This window comes from Takifugu rubripes, chromosome 19 (assembly GCF_901000725.2).
Source record: "Takifugu rubripes chromosome 19, fTakRub1.2, whole genome shotgun sequence".
NCBI lineage: Eukaryota > Metazoa > Chordata > Actinopteri > Tetraodontiformes > Tetraodontidae > Takifugu > Takifugu rubripes.
Genome location: NC_042303.1, coordinates 12,528,442 through 12,546,520, shown reverse-complemented (window position 1 = coordinate 12,546,520; position 18,079 = coordinate 12,528,442). Strand labels below are relative to the sequence as shown.

Sequence of the window (18,079 nt, the reverse complement as noted above, 5' to 3'; positions counted from 1 at the left end):
AAAGCTGGTCATGTATATATCTGACCCTGGAAGTAAATTTTCATTAAATCTCTTTTAAAATAATGTCAGTCAAATTATTTAGTCTAATGTATGTATTAACTTTCACATTCCAGACAGTCCCATTTAGTATTTAGTAAAGGAATCTCCTTAAACTATCACAGAATATTTCTGGGGTGATTGAGTGCAGTAACGTTTGGTGTCACTGTATCAGATGCAAAGGGGAAAGTTTAAAGTTCATCTTTCTGTTGAGTCATCCAGACATCGTGCACTGAAGTTCAGGGAGCACGGTTTGGTATAACGTTAAACTGGAGTTACTCAGTCTGTGAATTTAACCGGGATTTGACTGGATCTGGTGCCGAGGGAACATCAGAACGGTACTGGGTGAGAACATATCAAGTTCAGGGAACTGGAGCCATAGATCCACCTTGGAAGGGAAAGCCCCAGCCGGATGACGTAACTGTGAACTGTATATGACGGCGTACACTCTAAGCTTCTATTCCTGATGGACCAGAATTGGACCAGCCCAGCTCCACCATCTTTACAGCAGCTCACATCAATGCTGCCCCACTGTGTGGACAAAAATAGGAAAATAAATCAAACAAAATTTCTTCTTTTTTTTAACCTTCACTTCTCTGCTCCTTCGCACCGCAGGACAAAGGAAATATTTGATTGTTTGGGTTGAACAGAGCAGCTTCAGGCAGAACTGATCCCTCAGAAAAGACTTCTCCTGCTTTTATATAAATAAGAGGTAGGGAGGAAAAGGGTGAAGTGAGGGTCTGGCTGCTTGTCCACCCACCAATTCAGACAGCCTTTTAAAGTTCAACACTTTACAATCTCTTCTTCTTTTTTTTATTCCTGTTTTACACACCCCCCCCCCCCCCCCCCAACACCACAGCTTTTCTTAACTGCTAGAAGTAATCTGGGCCCACAAGAGCAATTATTAAATTGTTTTTCTTTAATGGCTTGTCACAATTTATCTTCTTTCATCTTAATAATAACTAATTTTCAGTAAGATCATTAATTACTGGCGTGGATTATAATCTAAAATGTTGAATTTCCAAAGCCCCTTGTGTTAAAGTAGTAACTCAATCACACACATATTTGGAGATGGAAATGTTTATTGTGTTTTATCTGATTATCTAAAACCAGAGCACTTTTTTCCATTTTATAAAAACGGATCTTGAGCTTTTTATCACATTTTTTCCGTGCCTGTCGTGGGGCAGAACCAAGGCTTTGTGACGAGTATAGGTTCAACATACAGGGAGTTCGGAGGGATTTAACATTGTAACAAGATTGTCTGCAAAGTCCTCCTAAAGCTCTGAGAGAAGTGGAGGCAACATTTGGACGTCAGTGTGGGGGGGAGATTTTTGGAGTGGATCCGTGTGAATGTTGAACGTTAGAGGAGAAGACAGACGTGAAGCCTCCTGACGGAGTCTCTCTCTCTCTCTCTCTCTCTCACACACACACACACACACACACACACGGGCGGTTGGTGGGTAACAAAGGACTGTTGGCCTGGGCTTGCTTAATTTGACATCAGTATCGCTGTCTTCATGGCTCAGAACTGGTTTTGACTTCACACACAAACACACACACTGCCATTTATTTTTAAGCTGTTTTAAATGGTATTTTTAAGATGAGGAAAAACAAAGAAAAAAACTAAAGATCTGGAAATGATTTACTGTATCATCATGTTAACAGCTGTATGAGTTCAGTGGAGGGAAGTATTCCGACAGCTGGTGTGTGTGTGTGTGTGTGTGTGTGTGTGCGTGTGTGTGTGAGGACTGGGTGTGGAGATTTGACCAAGGGCACATGGTCAGGACAGAAATCCTTTATGCCTCTAATACAAAGGAAAACAACATCCTCAAGTGATTTCGTTGCGATAAAAATAAAGAAGCCATTCATCGACGTTTTTGTTTATCTAAACCAAGTGATTTGTCAAAGAAAGGTGTCATTTCTACAAATTTAAACATCAACTAGTTAAATCGTTAATAAGTTGTGATTAAATTATACATGTTTATAAAAAGCGATATAGTATTGTGTATGATATTTTTTAGAATCAACCACCAATAGAAGTCTTTGTGTGTGTGTGTGTGTGTGTGTGTGTGTGTGTGTGTGTGTGTGTGTGTGTGTGTGTGTGTGTATTTACTTTATCTGGAGTGAAAAGTCAGCAAAAACCTAACAACAGGAGCAGTTGTCAAAAAAAAACAAAGAAGAAAACAGCAACATATCCAGTGGTATAATAATCCACAGATCATTTACATGGTTTGGTTGTAACTTTTCGAGTTATTGGAAATGACAAGAAAAAAACAAAAACAAAAACCAAATCAGCCAAAGAGTCCAGCCGTTTCTGGACACACTTAAACAATAAGAAGAGGCAGCCCGCAGCCTGTGTGGAGGGTAAACAGTGTTTCATTGAACAGGGCGCAGACGACGGCTCCGACAGAACAAACAGACGGCAGGGATGGGGAGGTGGGGGGAGGGTGGGGGGATGGGGGAGGAGGGGGAGGCGCAGAGAAAGTATGCAGAACTACTCAGCAACAGCCACTCAAGTCGTGACGTGTGCGCGGCGCTTCCTGCAGCGCTTTAACCCGGCTCTTAGAGACAGTATTTGGCCTTTCTATTCGCTGCTTGGCGCTGTTGCTATGGGGCTGTGCATGTGGAGCCGCGCACGCTGAGCATGGAAAACAGCGTGGTGTGTGTGTGTGTGTGTGTGTGTGTGTAGTCTGGGATGGATGGAGCGTGTTTTGGTTTTCTTGTTGTTGTTTACCTCAGTGATGGACGTCTTCTGTCACAAAGCTATAGTATCCGCGAGACAACGCGTGACCTTGCTGAACTTCCTGAACGGTGTCTCTTCCTTGTAAACTGCATCACGCACGTGAACTTTCCATCTCATATACATACAACGATGTGTTGATCAGCTCTCACAACACAAGAGCACTGAGTTAAGAGTTACAATAACAGACACGCGTTTATCTTTTTGTTATTTTAAATGTTGTTTTTCGTAAATAAATGTGCTTTAAATAGCATATGAACAATCGTTAACCTGCCTTTTTTTAAATGTTTGCTTTTAGCGTGTTACTGGATAGTAGTCTATATAAACCCCGACATCTTATTACATTAGCCTATTTTACCGAATACATATTTATTTTTTTAATTATTTTGAATAAAAGACTAATAACAATGCCCACAAACTGATCCCAGATCCACCCAGCCGACCCGAGCGTGTTTTCATATCTCGCGGAGCAGCGCCAGAGCGCGCGCTATGAAATGAATGAGAATACGACACAACTGTTCACGTGGGCGTCTTCGTCGTCCTACATAACAAACACCTGCTCCGGCAGTATGGCCAAGGTTCCATTTCAAGGCGTGGACTTATTTTTCTCCATGCCGCGATAGAGGTCGCCAACTTCAATGAAGCACTTTTCAACAAAGGTTAAAAATGCGCGGATCTTGAATCACCAACAATGACGTTACTGTAAATATAAATAATATCTTAATTGCAATTAAAACGACTCGCGAGATAAGTCGATTCAGCTTTTTTTCTGTGGCGGGAACAATCTAATTCTTCGACATTACATATCCATGCATATATGTATATTTTTAGATTTTAGTTAGAGCCAACACTGTTTAATAAAACATGTTCTGATTCTGCTGGTGTTATCCCCAGCTAGAAATTGGTTGCCAAGCATTGCATCATTCCTTTCATGTGACTCCCATACGCCCCAAATTCGTCCTGGCCGTCTTATGACTGCATCACAATTGCTGCTCGTACAAACTATACGAGCTGTAGAGGTAGAAAACACCGAGGCGGGACGACCTCTGAGCCCCGCCCACTCCCCATTTCACGACAGTCTATTGGATGTTGTCAAGGAAAATATATTAATTTGACTATTCTGATTGGTCAGATGGATTTTCAGCGAGCAGTGCCTATCAAGGGTGAAAAACCTACCTTCACATGCATAGTTCGGTTGAATTGTCACTCTATATAAGACAGCGCCGGGAGTTTCCATAAAAATCACATTCAGACGTCAAGAGTGAACAATGGTTAACATGAGCTATCACAATTTTTTACTGAAATATCAACATTCTAACTCAAGACAGTCAAGAAGGCGAACGAATCGAAGGAAAAAGGTGAGTGAAACTTCTCGTTTGTAAATTCTTTTTTACATTTCACGTAGCGGTCAGCTGTCGTGGAATTTCTCTTTTAAGCAAATATAAGTATTGTTTTAATAGATACATTAATACTTATGTTGCATGTCATTAACATAGGCTTTTAAATCCACCTTAGTTTCTGTTTTATTTGACAAGTTGTCAATGGTCCAAAGTTAAACCTTAAAACTTTGAAGGTTTCGGCTCCTGCGCGTGTCAACCATTTATAAGACAATTATTTTCCTATTGCTTTCTATTAAAACCCCTCCGATAGAATAAATTGAAAAGTGAGGCGCTTTTTGATCACTTTCTCGACTTGAGCCCGGTCCGATCTCCGTCTGACGAGCACGACCATTGCCTCGACATGTCTTTATTCCGTTTGACAGCTCGACCTCTCTGTCCTACATTTGTCAAACACGCCACAGCGGAAACTTTGACAGCGAATGAATGGACATTTCGGTTGTTTTCTCCCCGCAGTCCACTCTTATCCCCTCTGTAGGTCGTCTTTTGTTTCGCCCATTCCTCCTGCTGGACTTCCATTTCCATGACGTAATTGTCTTGGCTCAAAGTTGACATATAGCACAACTTAAAGGGTTTCCAGCATATTGGCTTAGTATTAATATTCCAACGGGGTTTTCATAAAGAAATAAAACGATTTCATATTCAAGTGAGTGCTGATAACGCGTTTTAGCCCAGCAGTTGATGTTCCAAATGACAGTCCGTGTTTTAGGTAGCACGATGGCTCGACTTGGAAATCGGTTTATTTGACACGTATAAACCCGCAAATCGACGAAGAACTGAGTATCGGAGTCGAAAGATTGATAGACACGTGCATGTTTATCGATCTTGGCGTGTTTTGACCGCAGGGGGCGCAATAGGAGAGCCTGCTCTTTTGTTTACGAGAATTAAGTGAAAATCTTATTTTCTCCATGGTTGTAAACGCGTTGACAGTTCCTTGCAATTGACGTGGTTTTTCCAGATTTGATAAGGCCCCAGTTGTCATTAATCTTTAATCCAAAAAACCCCTTTGTTCTGTTTTTGCTGCTCCATCATTTTGATTGCACGATTCAGTGGAAAAAATGGTTTCAACTAACATGGATCTTTGATTTCTCTTTCAGGATTGGGACGAGCAATTTCAAACCAATTTGCAAACTTGATTAACAGAGACTGTTTTAAAAAGGTACGTTTGGATTTATAGCTGATGGGTTTAAATGTTTCCTAGTGTTTTACTTGATGAAATGACAATATATTTTACTTTGGACAAGGGTCTAAAGGAGAAACTACAGGTTTCTCTTGTCGTTTTAGTAATGAGGCATGTAGTGGTTTTCAGAAGCCTCTTCCAGAACAGAAGGCAGGGTTTTTCTCCAACGTCAGCCTTGTAACATGTCTATCGTGCACTATTATTCATTGCCTCTCGTGGTTGCCCCCTCTCCTCAGGTCCAGTGTGAACTGTGTGGCCGTGTACCTTTGAGTTGTGACTGATTGGCGAGATGACTGCCGAGTGGCTACACCTGCCCCCGCCGTACCCCCCTGGTGTGGGGCCTTTGTGTGGTGCAGAGTTGGAGGCGTGGTATGAGGACCTGCAGGATATTCTGGGCTCCGATGCAGGAGGGGCAAAAGTGGCGCGAGCCCCTACGTGCACCGAGGTCAGCGGCATTATTTCAAAGTTGAGGTGGACACGTGAAGTGTTTCGTTACATTTGAAGACGCATTTGAACATTTCGGGTATGTTTCAACAGAAGGAGCCGGAATTTCTGGATGTTCTGGAGAGTTGTTCTCTGACGTGGCTGACGGATGGCACCCAGACGTGGGGCGAAGGCGTGCAGAGGACAACAGAGGAGACCCACAACGCTCAGCCTGTGCATCACACTTCTTCCTCCTCCTCTTCCTCCTCCTCCTGCATGAGTCCGGCTGTGGCAGAAGAGCGACGGGTGGAGGCCGAGAGCCGGCGAGATGTCGACAGATCTACGGGAGGCGGTGGTGATCTACTGCCTCCCGAGTTCTTTGAATTGCTGAGTGAAGGAGGAGTCGGAATGGTGGATTCAAGTGGAGCAGTGATCGGCAGTGGCTACTACTTCCACCATCAACACCACCAGGCTGTTAACGCCCAACCCGCGTCCCCATCCGCCAGCGAGGAGGACCTGCCCTGCGTCCCCGACTCTCCGTCCTGCTCCTCCTCCTCTTCCCAGTCGCCATCCCAGAATTGTTCTTCCCCGTCCTCGCCTGTCTCTTCTCCCTCGGTGTGTCCATCCTACCGCTTGGGCAAACGCAAGAGAATCACCAGCGAGAGCGCCAACAGTGCCTTGTCCTCTTTTGCCTCTACCCAACGTACGTCCTCCTCCTACACGTCAGCCAAAAAGAGTCGCAAAGAACGAGAGCAGGAGAACGAGAGGAAGGTGCAGGAGCTGACGGAGCAGAATGAGCGTCTGAAAGCTGAGATCGAAAGGCTGGGAGAGGAGGTACAGAGGACACGTAGAGCCCTGATAGAGAGACTAGTTAACACCAGAAAATGAGGGGAGGGAGACAGAAGTAAAAGGTGACAGGTCGCACCGAATTAGGATTTTAAAAAGATAATGGTGGGGAAAGATGTAATGTGATGGTCAAGAAATACCTCTTATTCAGAAAAGGTTAGAGAACCAAAGACGTATTCTGCAAATAAGGTGGATTTCGGCAAGAATGAGGGATTTAGAAGGCAAGAAGTCAGAAAGTGATGAAAGTCAAAATGAGAAAAGGCACAGGGAGGAGCTGCAACAGCATTGCGGCAAAAAGACACAGCACGTGCGAAGGAGTAGGAAGAGAATGATGCGCGATGGCGGTGACGAATGTTTCACCCAATTTTGAAGAGGTCGTCCGTTTTACCAAATTAGACGGGCAGAAAAACGTTCTGAGCAGTTGATGGTTTGTGAGTTAGTCACAGGAGAGCTTGATTCTGAGAGTTCATCTCACGGTCATCTATTCCCACCATTTTTTGCAATAATTGTAACTCCTTCGTTAAGGGCTGCAATCCAGCTAGTAGAGATTATTTGCCCCAACCTGTGGAGAGTTTAGGAGCTCAGGAAAATGTCTGAAAGTGCCCAGTTTAGTGTGAGTACTGGTCATCTTTTTGTGGATTCACACCCTTTCTTACTTTTATATAACCTTAGCTTGTGTGTGTGTGTGTGTGTGCGTGCATTTAGAGAAATTATGTAGGAGCTGGCTATACTTTCTGAGATGACCTTTTCTATGTCGGAGAAATTTGTGGCAGAACTATACTGTTCTAAACCAATTTACTATTTTTATATACTACTGTAATATATATACATAGAGTCCAATTAAGTGTATATAATATGCCCATTTTCTCATTGTAGTGCCCAAAATTGTAAAATATGCATGGCTTATGCCACTGATGGCATCTTACATGTATTTTAACATGTCATTTTATCTTTCATTGTAATCCTTAATTTGCAATAAAAGAAAATGCGTAATTTCCTGTCTTTGATTTCCTTTATTGACCCCTCCCACTCCCAAAAAAAGCCTGGTTAACAGAAGTAATCCAACAGGTAACTGAGGAGATTGATCAGTGTGTTAAATATTCTGGTTTTATGGATCGGTAGAGTAAATGTAGCGAAGACAGTTGAAGAGAACATGGAAGAGGTAAAAACCTGTTTAAATGAACAACACCCTTAAAAGTGAACACAGTATGCTGGCTTCATCACAGGCAGAGTATAATATCACTTTCTTTTGGTGGAGGGATTTGGAAAAATCCCTCTATTCTGTAGCTGTATTCATTTGACTCTGCCTTTGTGTGTTTTCGTTCCCCCCGTTGGCCGATCCAGCATTTCATTAGTGCTCGTTGCCAATACCACATTGTCTTAGATCCTGTCACGGCTTTGCCTTAAGCTAATACCCTCATCTCTGAGTTAGTGTACATCTTGTTCCCATTCTCCAGCATCACACCCCGATCTATTCTTCCCTGCATGATTCTGCTTTTCTTTTTTTTTCTGCCCTCTCCTTCCCGGCTCACTTCTTCTTGCCCTTTTGAGGTGCAGGCTCTGGGGTCTTCCCCTCGGCCAGAACCAGCTGTTTCTTAAGGTCCAACAGGAGGGTCACCTCTGCTGTGATCAGTGCCTTCTCTGCCTTCTGGGCTTTGAGGTTTCGAACCTTCTCTCCCTGTGACAAAAAGAGGGACAAGTTTTAATATGAAAAGTGTTTAAAACTTTGAAAGGAAGTAAGTTTTTTTTTTTTTTTTTTAAGACAGCAATTTCAATGTCCATGCAATGTTTGGAAAATAGCAAAATATATTTTTAAAAAAAATGGAGGTTTGTAGGATCCAAAGAAACAAATTATACAAGGTTACCCTTTCTTAAAATATCGCCATTAAAATAAACGGTGTGAATTTCACCCGCTGCTAATTTCATTCACTCGATTGGATTTTTGGTTTTAAAAAAAAATACCAAAATACTTCCAAGAGAGGAATCTTGTGGCCCTCAGCGATCTCACCTGTTCGACCACAGCCTGCGACAGCTGCTTGGCTCGTTCTGGGTCCGCCGCCGCCGTCGCCTCGGCGGCAGGAGCTGGCGCGGTGGCAGCCTCACTGCTGGCAACCTTCTGAGCTGTCGTCTGTGGGTGGAAACAGACAGATGACTCGAAGCTTTTGGATGGTTTTTATTTACGAAGACGACTTATTTAATTTCAGACAACACTTCTCACTCACAAACGTCAACAGGATTTATTACAGCGGGTGATGGACAGCGAGTCACACGTGGGGATGGATAAAAATAAAACGGTTGGACGAAGTGCTGGCGTTAGTGGAAGGCGTGCGGTAATCTACTCTGACAACATTAGTGTGACGGCACACACATAATTACCAAACGATACCTTTTTTTTAGGTGGTTCTTCTTCAGGCTAGAGGCGGGCGGTTGAAGAGGAGGTTTAGAGAGGGATTATTTTTCTCTACATTATGGAAGCATTATACATAATTTAAGCATTCTTCGTTTTCTCTGCATGTTTCAGAAACGCAGATAAAACCATAGTACAATTTCCTATTCATGATTGCAGTCTGACAGGGCTGTGGACGGTCGGGCATCGTCGATTCTTTTTTATTTTATTATTCAGAAACTGACTGAAGCGCTGCATAAACCCCTGGATATCATAATTATCAAATACCTGCTGGCCGCTAAATCGCTTCTTCAAAGCCTCAATCTGGTCCCCCTCCAATTTCTGGAACAACGGACTGACCTGGGAATAACAGACACATTTAAAAAAAATAAAATGAAAGCAGAAATATCTAAAAAGGTTAGTAGATGAAAGCAGCTTCAGGCCAGTGTAGCAGGATTATTACCCTGGAGGCACTTTTGGTCTTGCTAGAATGAAGATGATACAAGTGTATAATAGGTAACTGTCATGAGAAATTTATGGAGATGTAATTCATCAGAAAAAGTGTGTACATTAATGGGACTGTACAGAACCCACTTGTCAAATTATGGCAGGCCGTGAGACTGAACGATTTATAGCTTCCTGTACGTAAACACACACACACACACACACACACTCTTCAGCCTGAAGGGACAGTTGGCCTGAGCGGTGTTTGCAGTTTAAGTTATCATTCTTGGACGTGTGTTTACTGGACTAAAACATCCTCATGATTGTGACACATCGACGGACTGTTGCACTCGTATTGTGTCACCCGCGATCCACACACAGGTGGTGTTCAGGGTCATACTCACCGCGCCAACGCGGTGGCCGGCGCCCAGGGCGCACACAAAGTTGCCGTTGCCTCGCAGCATTGTACCGATGACAGACTGAGGGCAGTTGAGTTGATCCCTGATGGTTTGGCTGGTCGTGGGCATGTACGGATACAGCATCACCGACAGCAAGCAGGCGATATTAACAGACACCCCCGTCACCGTGCCTGCACGCTGCCTGTAGTTGGGCCACAGAGATCTGTCAGGGGCTCAGGTTTCTAATCTAAATGCATACATTTGGATATCACCAGATTGTAATCACTTCATTTTCTTTTAGTAAAAATTAACTTCCTGTAATTGGGAATAAAACTACAAAAAAGGTACGGACGACAGTGAACCGGATAAGGCCAAATCACCTTTCCGCGTCTCCTGCCTTTATATTCTTCCAGGGTTCGTTGACCTGAATGTACTGGTTGCCATGGCGAGAGATGTTGAGGATGTGTTTCAGAGAATCACGGATTCTGATGAAATATTTGGAAAAAAATGGAATCAAATGACAAGCAAGTTCAACCTATAATACAGTCCTTTACAGAAGCAGCCCTATGGTACTTTTAATATTAAGATGTTGAGTAGAGCAAAATTCTAAAATTGTGTTAATTGATTCTAATAATGTAACGAGCCTAAATAATACATTTAATCATGCCACCCTCTTAATTACATTCAAACCAATGTTGAAAGCCCTGCATGAACCTTTGGACAGAATTAGGAACCTTACTTGACTTTGTCCATGAGCTGGATGTACTGCTGCAGCTCCCAGGCCACCAGAGCCAGAAGCTTTTTATCTTCCTGCTGCAGCACCATCGCAGGCACACAGCCTTCAAAGAACTTGGTGACAAACATGCCGGCTCTGAGGGGGAGAGAGGCGACGCGGGTTGAAACAGAGGGTCAGGGAAACACGTGGGGATCGTGCCAGAGAAACATGACACAGATGCCTGGCTTGCTAATTGCTCATTAATTATAAATAATGTTGGCACTTTTAATAAAACTCTGTAAACAGACAGAACAGTGTACAGTTGTTGTTCTTTAAGATATTTTTATGAATTCTATGTGTAAGTCAAGAGGCTCTTCAGTGTGAACATTTCTGATTCTAGGAGTGCATGTGCGCATTTTAGTCTTTTACGTCCAATTTGAATGATGCTGGGACATTTGATGAACAACTCTACTGTGTCTGTGCCGTTTGGCCATTTGTAAATATTAACAGTTCCCTGATTGGGGTTGTCAAGGTGACACTCAGTCTCTACAGCATAGCAATTAGCCGCACACCACAGGCCAGAATTATTTATGATTTTAAAGAAGCTGCTTGAGGTTGACACACAGTTGCTAATGATGCAGTGATTCAATTTATCTGGACCCGGGCGAGGACAAAATTCCTTTTCAGACGCAGCATCAGTTCTAGCAGCCAACACCTTAGGCTGGATGCAAACTGAAAGTTATTTTCAAACCAATTAGGCATCAACGTCGCTGCCTGGGACCAACTTTAAGATCAAGGTACCCTGAAAAAAAAGCTGCAGAGAAAAATCTTTGATGTGGAATTTAACCCCGACGTTTTAAAAATCATTTCAGGCAACGTAATTGAGGCTAAATTACACCATCCCAAACACATTTAGAAAAGTAGGGTGTCTCTCGTAATAGTTACTGCTCTGACAGACTTTGTTTTCCCTGAGTGAAACAATCGGAAAAACGAGTAGTTAATTGGCCTGGATGACTTTTTCCTGTACGCGTACAAGTAAAACTTGACGAGGCCTAATACAGAGACTTCAGACAGCTTTTATAAGAATAAGTATAGAGTATAAATCTGGAACAATGTCCAACCTGTTGATAAAATTGCCCAGATTGTTTAGCAGCTCAGAGTTATTCTTTGTTGCCAGGTCAGCCCAGGAGAAAGATGAATCCTGTCCTTCTGGACGCACGTAGAGCAGGTAGAAGCGCCACACGTCGCACGGGATGTCTGTCTCCTTGGCCATATCTCCAAACACACCCACACCGCGACTCTTTGAGAACTTTGTGTCCTCATAATTCAGATATTCTGTGGAAAAGTTACATCACGGCGTAGGTGGAGATGGCAAAATAGTGAGTGTGTATATTTTGAATCACATTGATCCATTATCAACTCGGGGCAGAGGCCAGTATCACCTGTGGCAACAAGATGGTTGACCAGTGTGTAGTTGTCCTGAGCACCCAGCAGGGAGCAGGGGAACACCACACTGTGGAATGGCACGTTGTCCTTGGCCATAAAGTTGTACAGCTCCACCTGGTGGCGCAGAAGCAACAGTGCAGCGTAAGGATGACATCATATTAGATCATCATGAGATCATCCAGTTCAAAGAGGACTTATCAGCTCACCCCAACCCCTATTTCTCTCCCTCTCTCACACACATGCACCCACAAACACACACACACTCCTGGCATTCACATGAAAATGATTAATTCACAGTGATAAAGATGTAAAAAAGATTGAACTTCGCATCAATGAACCAACTAGCAAATTAGCACATTTCCAGCTTGAAACGAAGAATCGGCGTAACATCAAATACATTACCAGATGTACCAGATGGAGACCAGTCATAAATGTGATTGAGATAGGTCACCTGAGGAGGATTCTTCCACCACTTCTCCCACTTGTCGGTGTAGTTGGCAGTGATAGACAGATAACCAATGGGGGCATCAAACCACACATAGAACACCTGCAGAAAGAAATCGAATTAGCATTCAATGCATAATTCATTAGATAAAATAAAAGTCACAAACATCATTTCACACTTAAACACAATAACTAAAGTCTCCCAGCTCAGTAGGAGGGTATTCCATTGGACCCTTTCAGTTATATCTGCAGTCTTATAGTTAGCAGCAGCAGACCTTTTCTTTAAAGTCGGGATGAGGTACTGGAGTTCCCCACTTTAGGTCCCTAGTGATGCAGCGGGGCTTGAGTCCATCTCGCAGCCAGGAGCGAGTGATCTGTTTGGCGTTTGCTGTCCAGTCTCCTGTGCTGGTCGACTTGTCCAACCACTGCTCCAACTGGATCTCAAGCTGAAACGTACACACAACAAAGACGTCTTCCACTCTCGATGGTTTCACTTTCAAAATGAACCAAGTCTCTTTATTCCTAAAGCTCAAGTTAAAATGCAGAAAATGCAACCAAGTAAAGTGCAACATTGGCTAAACTCTTACTTTAGGCAGGTCCAAGAACAGATGTTTTGAAGAGCAGATGATGGGAGTCTTTCTGCAGATCTTACACTGGGGCTCCTGCAGAGGAAAAAGGTTTAAAAACAATAATCAGACTACATCAAACTGTATTTCAAATCTATAACAGCTTTTGTTATGCGTTTATTCATTGTCTCAACCAAAAGCAAGTCTTTTACAGAAACAAATATAGTCTAGCTTTAAGAGTCAGTATATTTACAAAGAAAACCTATATTGAATGGATGGATGGATGGATGGATGGATGGATGGATGGATGGATGGATGGATGGATGAGCTCACCTTCAGCTCAACAGCATTGATGAGTCGGCCACATTTGTCGCACTGGTCACCACGGGCCTCGGGGTACGCACAGTGGGGACAGATTCCTTCAACGAAGCGGTCAGCAAGGAAGCGCTGGCAGTTTTCACAACGCAGCTGCTCCACTGTGTCTTCCAGGAGAAAATTATTCTTGTGCAGGCGCCAGAAAATATCCTGGGCTATCCTGTGGAAGATTACAGAGGGTAAAGTCAATTAAATGGTTAAAAAACAAGGGTTTGAATTGAAGCCGACAGGTTTTGATACACTCTTGCTTCATTTTACCGACATTATTCAACAGAAAATGGGAAGAACTGACATGCAGTCCAATAATCTGAGATTAAGTAGGTGGAATATGTGGTTCAGATGGCTAGACATCCACACTAGTGTCTACTGGAAGATTATAGTAATCCCATGTTGCGTAACCGGATAGTAATTGACTGAAAACGTGCCCATTTCAAACCAAAGCTGGTCAGTATCAGCACACTTAACCCCAAACATACCAAGATCAAAAATCTCACGTAACAGCAGATTATGCATCTACTACCAGAAAAGAAAATACTACACATTACACTGTCTGCTTCTCAGTGGTGGTTCTTCCAAAGAAGTCAAAGTCAATCTGGAACCACTTGTAGATGGCGGAGTGAATGGCATGGTACTTGTCACAGATCTCCTGTGGCGTCAGACCCTCCTCTATGGCCTTGTTCTCTGTAGCCGTGCCGTACTCGTCTGTCCCGCACACAAACAGGACATTCCAGCCGCGCAGTCGACTGTACCTGAGACAGTAACGCACAAGATTAGGTTAGATTACGATTAGATAAAGATCCCATACAAAAAGCAAGACGCTCAAAGAGCATTTTTGTAATGACGAAACTATTTTGTAGTAAAGAGACAGCGTGATTCTTCTACCTGCTGAAGACATCGGCGCTGAGGACACAGCCGATGATGTTGCCCAAATGAGGGACATTGTTGACGTATGGCAGAGCACTGGTCACAAGAATGTTTTTCTTGTCCTCCTGTGGCAAGCTGATGAAAAATTAACAGAAAGGTTTTAATGTCAAGACTGTCCTATGTTTTATTTACCTCTTCATTCAGAGCACTAGAGTGGGAAATGCCAGTCTGAGGGACTCACATGGGGTGCTGTCTGTCTTCAGGTAAAGGCCAGTCCTGTAACTCTTTACTCCATGTGAGAGCAGCTGCCTCCATCTCCTCTTCTGACACCACTCGCTCACTTTCTTCAGCCTGCACAAGTATTTAAAGAGCAAATCTCAGGATGTTGCCATTTCTCTTATATTAAATTCAGTTTTCCCACTAATGGCGATGTCACCTATTTTGATGAATGCTTGAAAGTTAAAGGCAACAGAATAAGTGTGAAATAAAATAAGCAATTTATTACTCATGGCAATTCATAATCAGGTGGTGATGCACTAAATGCATAAATAAATGTCTTCTGTTGAGTATGACTGTAGGTGCTATAAAATAAAGCTGATTTTACGTTTAATTGTGCAGTATTTGATCTCGAACCTAATTGACCGACATACATTTCAAACAAGTTGCACGTTGCTGTCAGTGAACATTTGCTGCACAGATGCTTCTTTGCTTTGCAAGAGAGTCTCAAATCATTCAAATGAGGTGAATTCAAGCTTTGCAACAGCATCGCTTTGACTGGAGATCTCTACATGCTCTTAGAAATGCTCTACGAGTGCTTTAAAACTAATATTTCTTGATCTATCCAATACCTCAGCAGGACTGCTGGTGCATGTCTGTATCTCTTTGCTCTGAGGGTTGGGCTGCCTCTGCAAGAATGTCTTCATGCCCTGCAGGCCTTTTCCCTGCAGCACTTTCTGGGCAGCAGACTGGATGCTCTGCAGCTTAGCCCCGCGCTCAAACCAAGCCTTTACAGAATTCCTTTCACCTTCAAAATTAAAGCGATTTGTTACTGCAGCAGAACGTGACACATCGGTTGGGATGAATTAAAATTAAAAGACTTTCTGTAAATATATCCAGGAATAAGTTTTTGCACTTACCCAGTATTGTTGACGAGCCAGACAAAATTGGATAAAGTGCAGCCCACATCACAATATCAGCAACGGAAAGAGTTTCCTGCAATTTAATGTATTTAATCTAGTATTTTTGTGCGAACAAGTGGCCATCCTTTTTATATTTGTACTGTTTTCATTGCTGGGGTCACATAAGATGACACATCTAACATGCAAATGCAAAACTAGTCCTATTGAGTTCATCAGAGCTTCTTCAAACCACATGAGGCACCAAAACCCTTCACACATTTTGCACAAGTTGTCAGATGCAGCTGACTTCTGTAGTGGAAAAATTGACAGTGAGGACTGAAACCCCATGACCCCCCCCCCCCCCCCCCCCAGGCAATTCTGGGGACCTCCTCTACGGATAGGTAATTAAACATTAATGTGCAACACTTGCGTGATCAGGAGCTAAAAATAGCAAAAGAAAGAGGAAAAAGTAGTTTTGCCTGAGGGGGTTGATGTAGCTCAGATGCTTAATTAAGCAGAGCTTAGCATCCATAAGGAGCTTCCTAAACTTTTGACCGAATAATATAGATGCTGATGCTGTACCCCGGTTAGGTATGCTGTGTTCTGTTTGCTCAAGCTTTGGTCCAAGTAGTTCAGGGGTCCCTGGAGGACCTTGGACACTTCTGATCCTTTTTCAAGCACCACTGCCATGTGGAGGGCCTGTAGCAACATTGGCTGTGAAAATAAAATGTAAAAAAAATAAAACACTGCTCAATTTATTCATTCCATTACTCTTTGGCCTATTTTAATTGCCCTAGCTAAATGTAATCATTTAAATTGCCATCCTTCATGTGTTTATTGCTCCCCAAAAGAGATTTTTTAATGTGGCTTTTACCTGAAGTTCTGTGGTCTCCCATTCAAGCCACTGATTGCATAGGTCACTGCAGTCTTTTCCACCAACTTCAAACAGATAACTGTTTTTTTTTTAGATATGGAAAATGAAAGAAAAACAAGTATATAAGGATATTTGCAAACTCAACATGCATACATGCAACTTAACATTCTCTATGCTGTACAGCTCATTCATTATAGCAGTCATTTCAAATGGGATTGTTATTGTGCAGCCTGTGATCAAACTAACATGGCAGTGGCATTCAAAGAATATAAAAGTAAAAGTAAATATAAAGTCAAATCTACACACCTGCAAATGGCATTAGAACTAAAAAGGTGCGGTCCGGTAGGAGGGAGAAGCGCTGGCAACACGGGACGGCTAATGAAAGGCACCACTCTTTCTGTGGAAGAAATAAAAACCAAGTTATTTATAAGTAACCTGTTTGCTGAGTTTCAAGACAGGAGATACAATTCTTTTCGATGAGCACAGAGGTTCCCATGACTATAAAACATTTGTCTTTAGAGATCTGTAATAACACACAACTCTTCAAATGCTTGGAAGGATAAACTTGTGTTCACATTCTGTGTTGCAATGGTAAATGGTAAATTTACTTGAATAAAGTGCACAGAATACATGAGAAAAGCCAGGTTTTAATTTTCAAGACATCTTCTGACCTGATCATGAACACTCCTCCACAGTTACATGCACAGACGCAATATATCACTTGAAACATCGAAAAGTCACCGAACCATGCCAACACAGGGAGTCTGCCTTTGTGATGAATATAGACACGCAGATAATAGTGCCTGGCTGCAGCTGCACCAGCTGGGCAGCAATATCAACATTATATATTAGATCAGAAAAGATATGACTGTCTTTAAAACACACCCCATTCTTAAGGAACTGCTCACAAGTTATTAAAAGAAAACCAAACCCTAGCAACTATGTTCATGTAAAATCAAATGATACCTGAAGCTGTACACAAAAAGGCAGCGCATAATAAGCATTGCAACAGTTTTCCAGTTGCTTCTCAAACACAGAATAGCCCAACAGTTGATCACTTCAATGAAGAGTGATTCTAACATTGGGTTCACCTGAACACGCAATACTACACTAAGGTTAGCCTCTTTTATAACAGCAAAGGTAAACACAAACTAAATAATTAACATTCACGAAGAGACGTGTGTGCAAAACCCCGAATCTTGCACAAATGTTGACCATGGTTTCTTACCTTCGTGGCTGACATACTGAACGTCACATTTAACTCCAGTCTCCTCCAGAGCAGCCAGCACCTTCAGGCAGTGGGGGTTGCCTTCGCTTACGAAGAGCTTCATTTGGTCGCTGGATATACCGCCGCTAAACCTGTTCTATGGACTGTATCTAATGACAGAAGTAGTTTAACTCATTAGAAGACAAGCAGCTATTGACAGAAACTTTGCCGGTGTGTGGTTTCCATGCGCTGATGCAAGCGGCGCCGCTTCTGTCGTAAATGCGGACGATGTAGTTTTACAGAGGTGATTTTGCCGTTTATTGAAGCGAAAGCCATCGCCAAAATAAACTACATTTCCCATCTAGTGATCCTGAGCGCATTCTTGTTTACGGCATTAGGGTTGAGTCGCTTTGTTCTACTGTATTAGACCGAGGGGCGGAAACTTGCTTTTGTGATGCGTGTTGTCCATTCGGACGACGCCAAAATGATAAGCACGCGCACGGCCTCACTGACTCTTCGGCGAGTTCATTGGCTGAATAAAAAAACCTTATTGGATGATTGTAGCCAATCAAAAATCACTAAAGTACCACAACAAGAGCGATTTTTTTTAATTCCACCTA

At 42.7% G+C, this 18,079-nt stretch overlaps 2 protein-coding genes across 3 annotated transcripts; one reads left to right on the top strand and one right to left on the bottom strand.

Annotated features, from left to right (window-relative positions):
* Positions 1-3,972: 3,972 nt before the first annotated feature.
* Positions 3,973-7,615, top strand: ddit3 (DNA-damage-inducible transcript 3). Its single transcript, XM_003973491.3, has 4 exons — positions 3,973-4,134; positions 5,271-5,332; positions 5,590-5,798; positions 5,891-7,615. Exons 3-4 carry the CDS (start codon positions 5,643-5,645, stop codon positions 6,662-6,664), a joined length of 930 nt encoding a protein of 309 aa, XP_003973540.1. The 5' UTR covers positions 3,973-4,134; positions 5,271-5,332; positions 5,590-5,642; the 3' UTR covers positions 6,665-7,615.
* Positions 7,616-7,619: 4 nt separating this feature from the next.
* Positions 7,620-17,734, bottom strand: mars1 (methionyl-tRNA synthetase 1). 2 transcript variants are annotated; one of them, XM_029826574.1, is made up of 22 exons: positions 17,481-17,734; positions 16,559-16,649; positions 16,253-16,331; positions 15,961-16,092; positions 15,397-15,472; positions 15,109-15,284; positions 14,502-14,611; positions 14,279-14,395; positions 13,942-14,145; positions 13,355-13,556; positions 13,043-13,117; positions 12,731-12,901; positions 12,463-12,558; positions 12,008-12,125; positions 11,687-11,900; positions 10,590-10,721; positions 10,231-10,335; positions 9,857-10,052; positions 9,297-9,368; positions 9,009-9,035; positions 8,631-8,750; positions 7,620-8,300 (listed from the first exon to the last, which is right to left on the bottom strand). In XM_029826574.1, exons 1-22 carry the CDS (start codon positions 17,581-17,583, stop codon positions 8,151-8,153), a joined length of 2,766 nt encoding a protein of 921 aa, XP_029682434.1. In that variant the 5' UTR covers positions 17,584-17,734; the 3' UTR covers positions 7,620-8,150. The 2 variants fall into 2 exon arrangements, with proteins under 2 accessions (XP_029682434.1, XP_003973541.2); XM_003973492.3 differs by lacking the exon at positions 9,009-9,035.
* Positions 17,735-18,079: the final 345 nt, after the last annotated feature.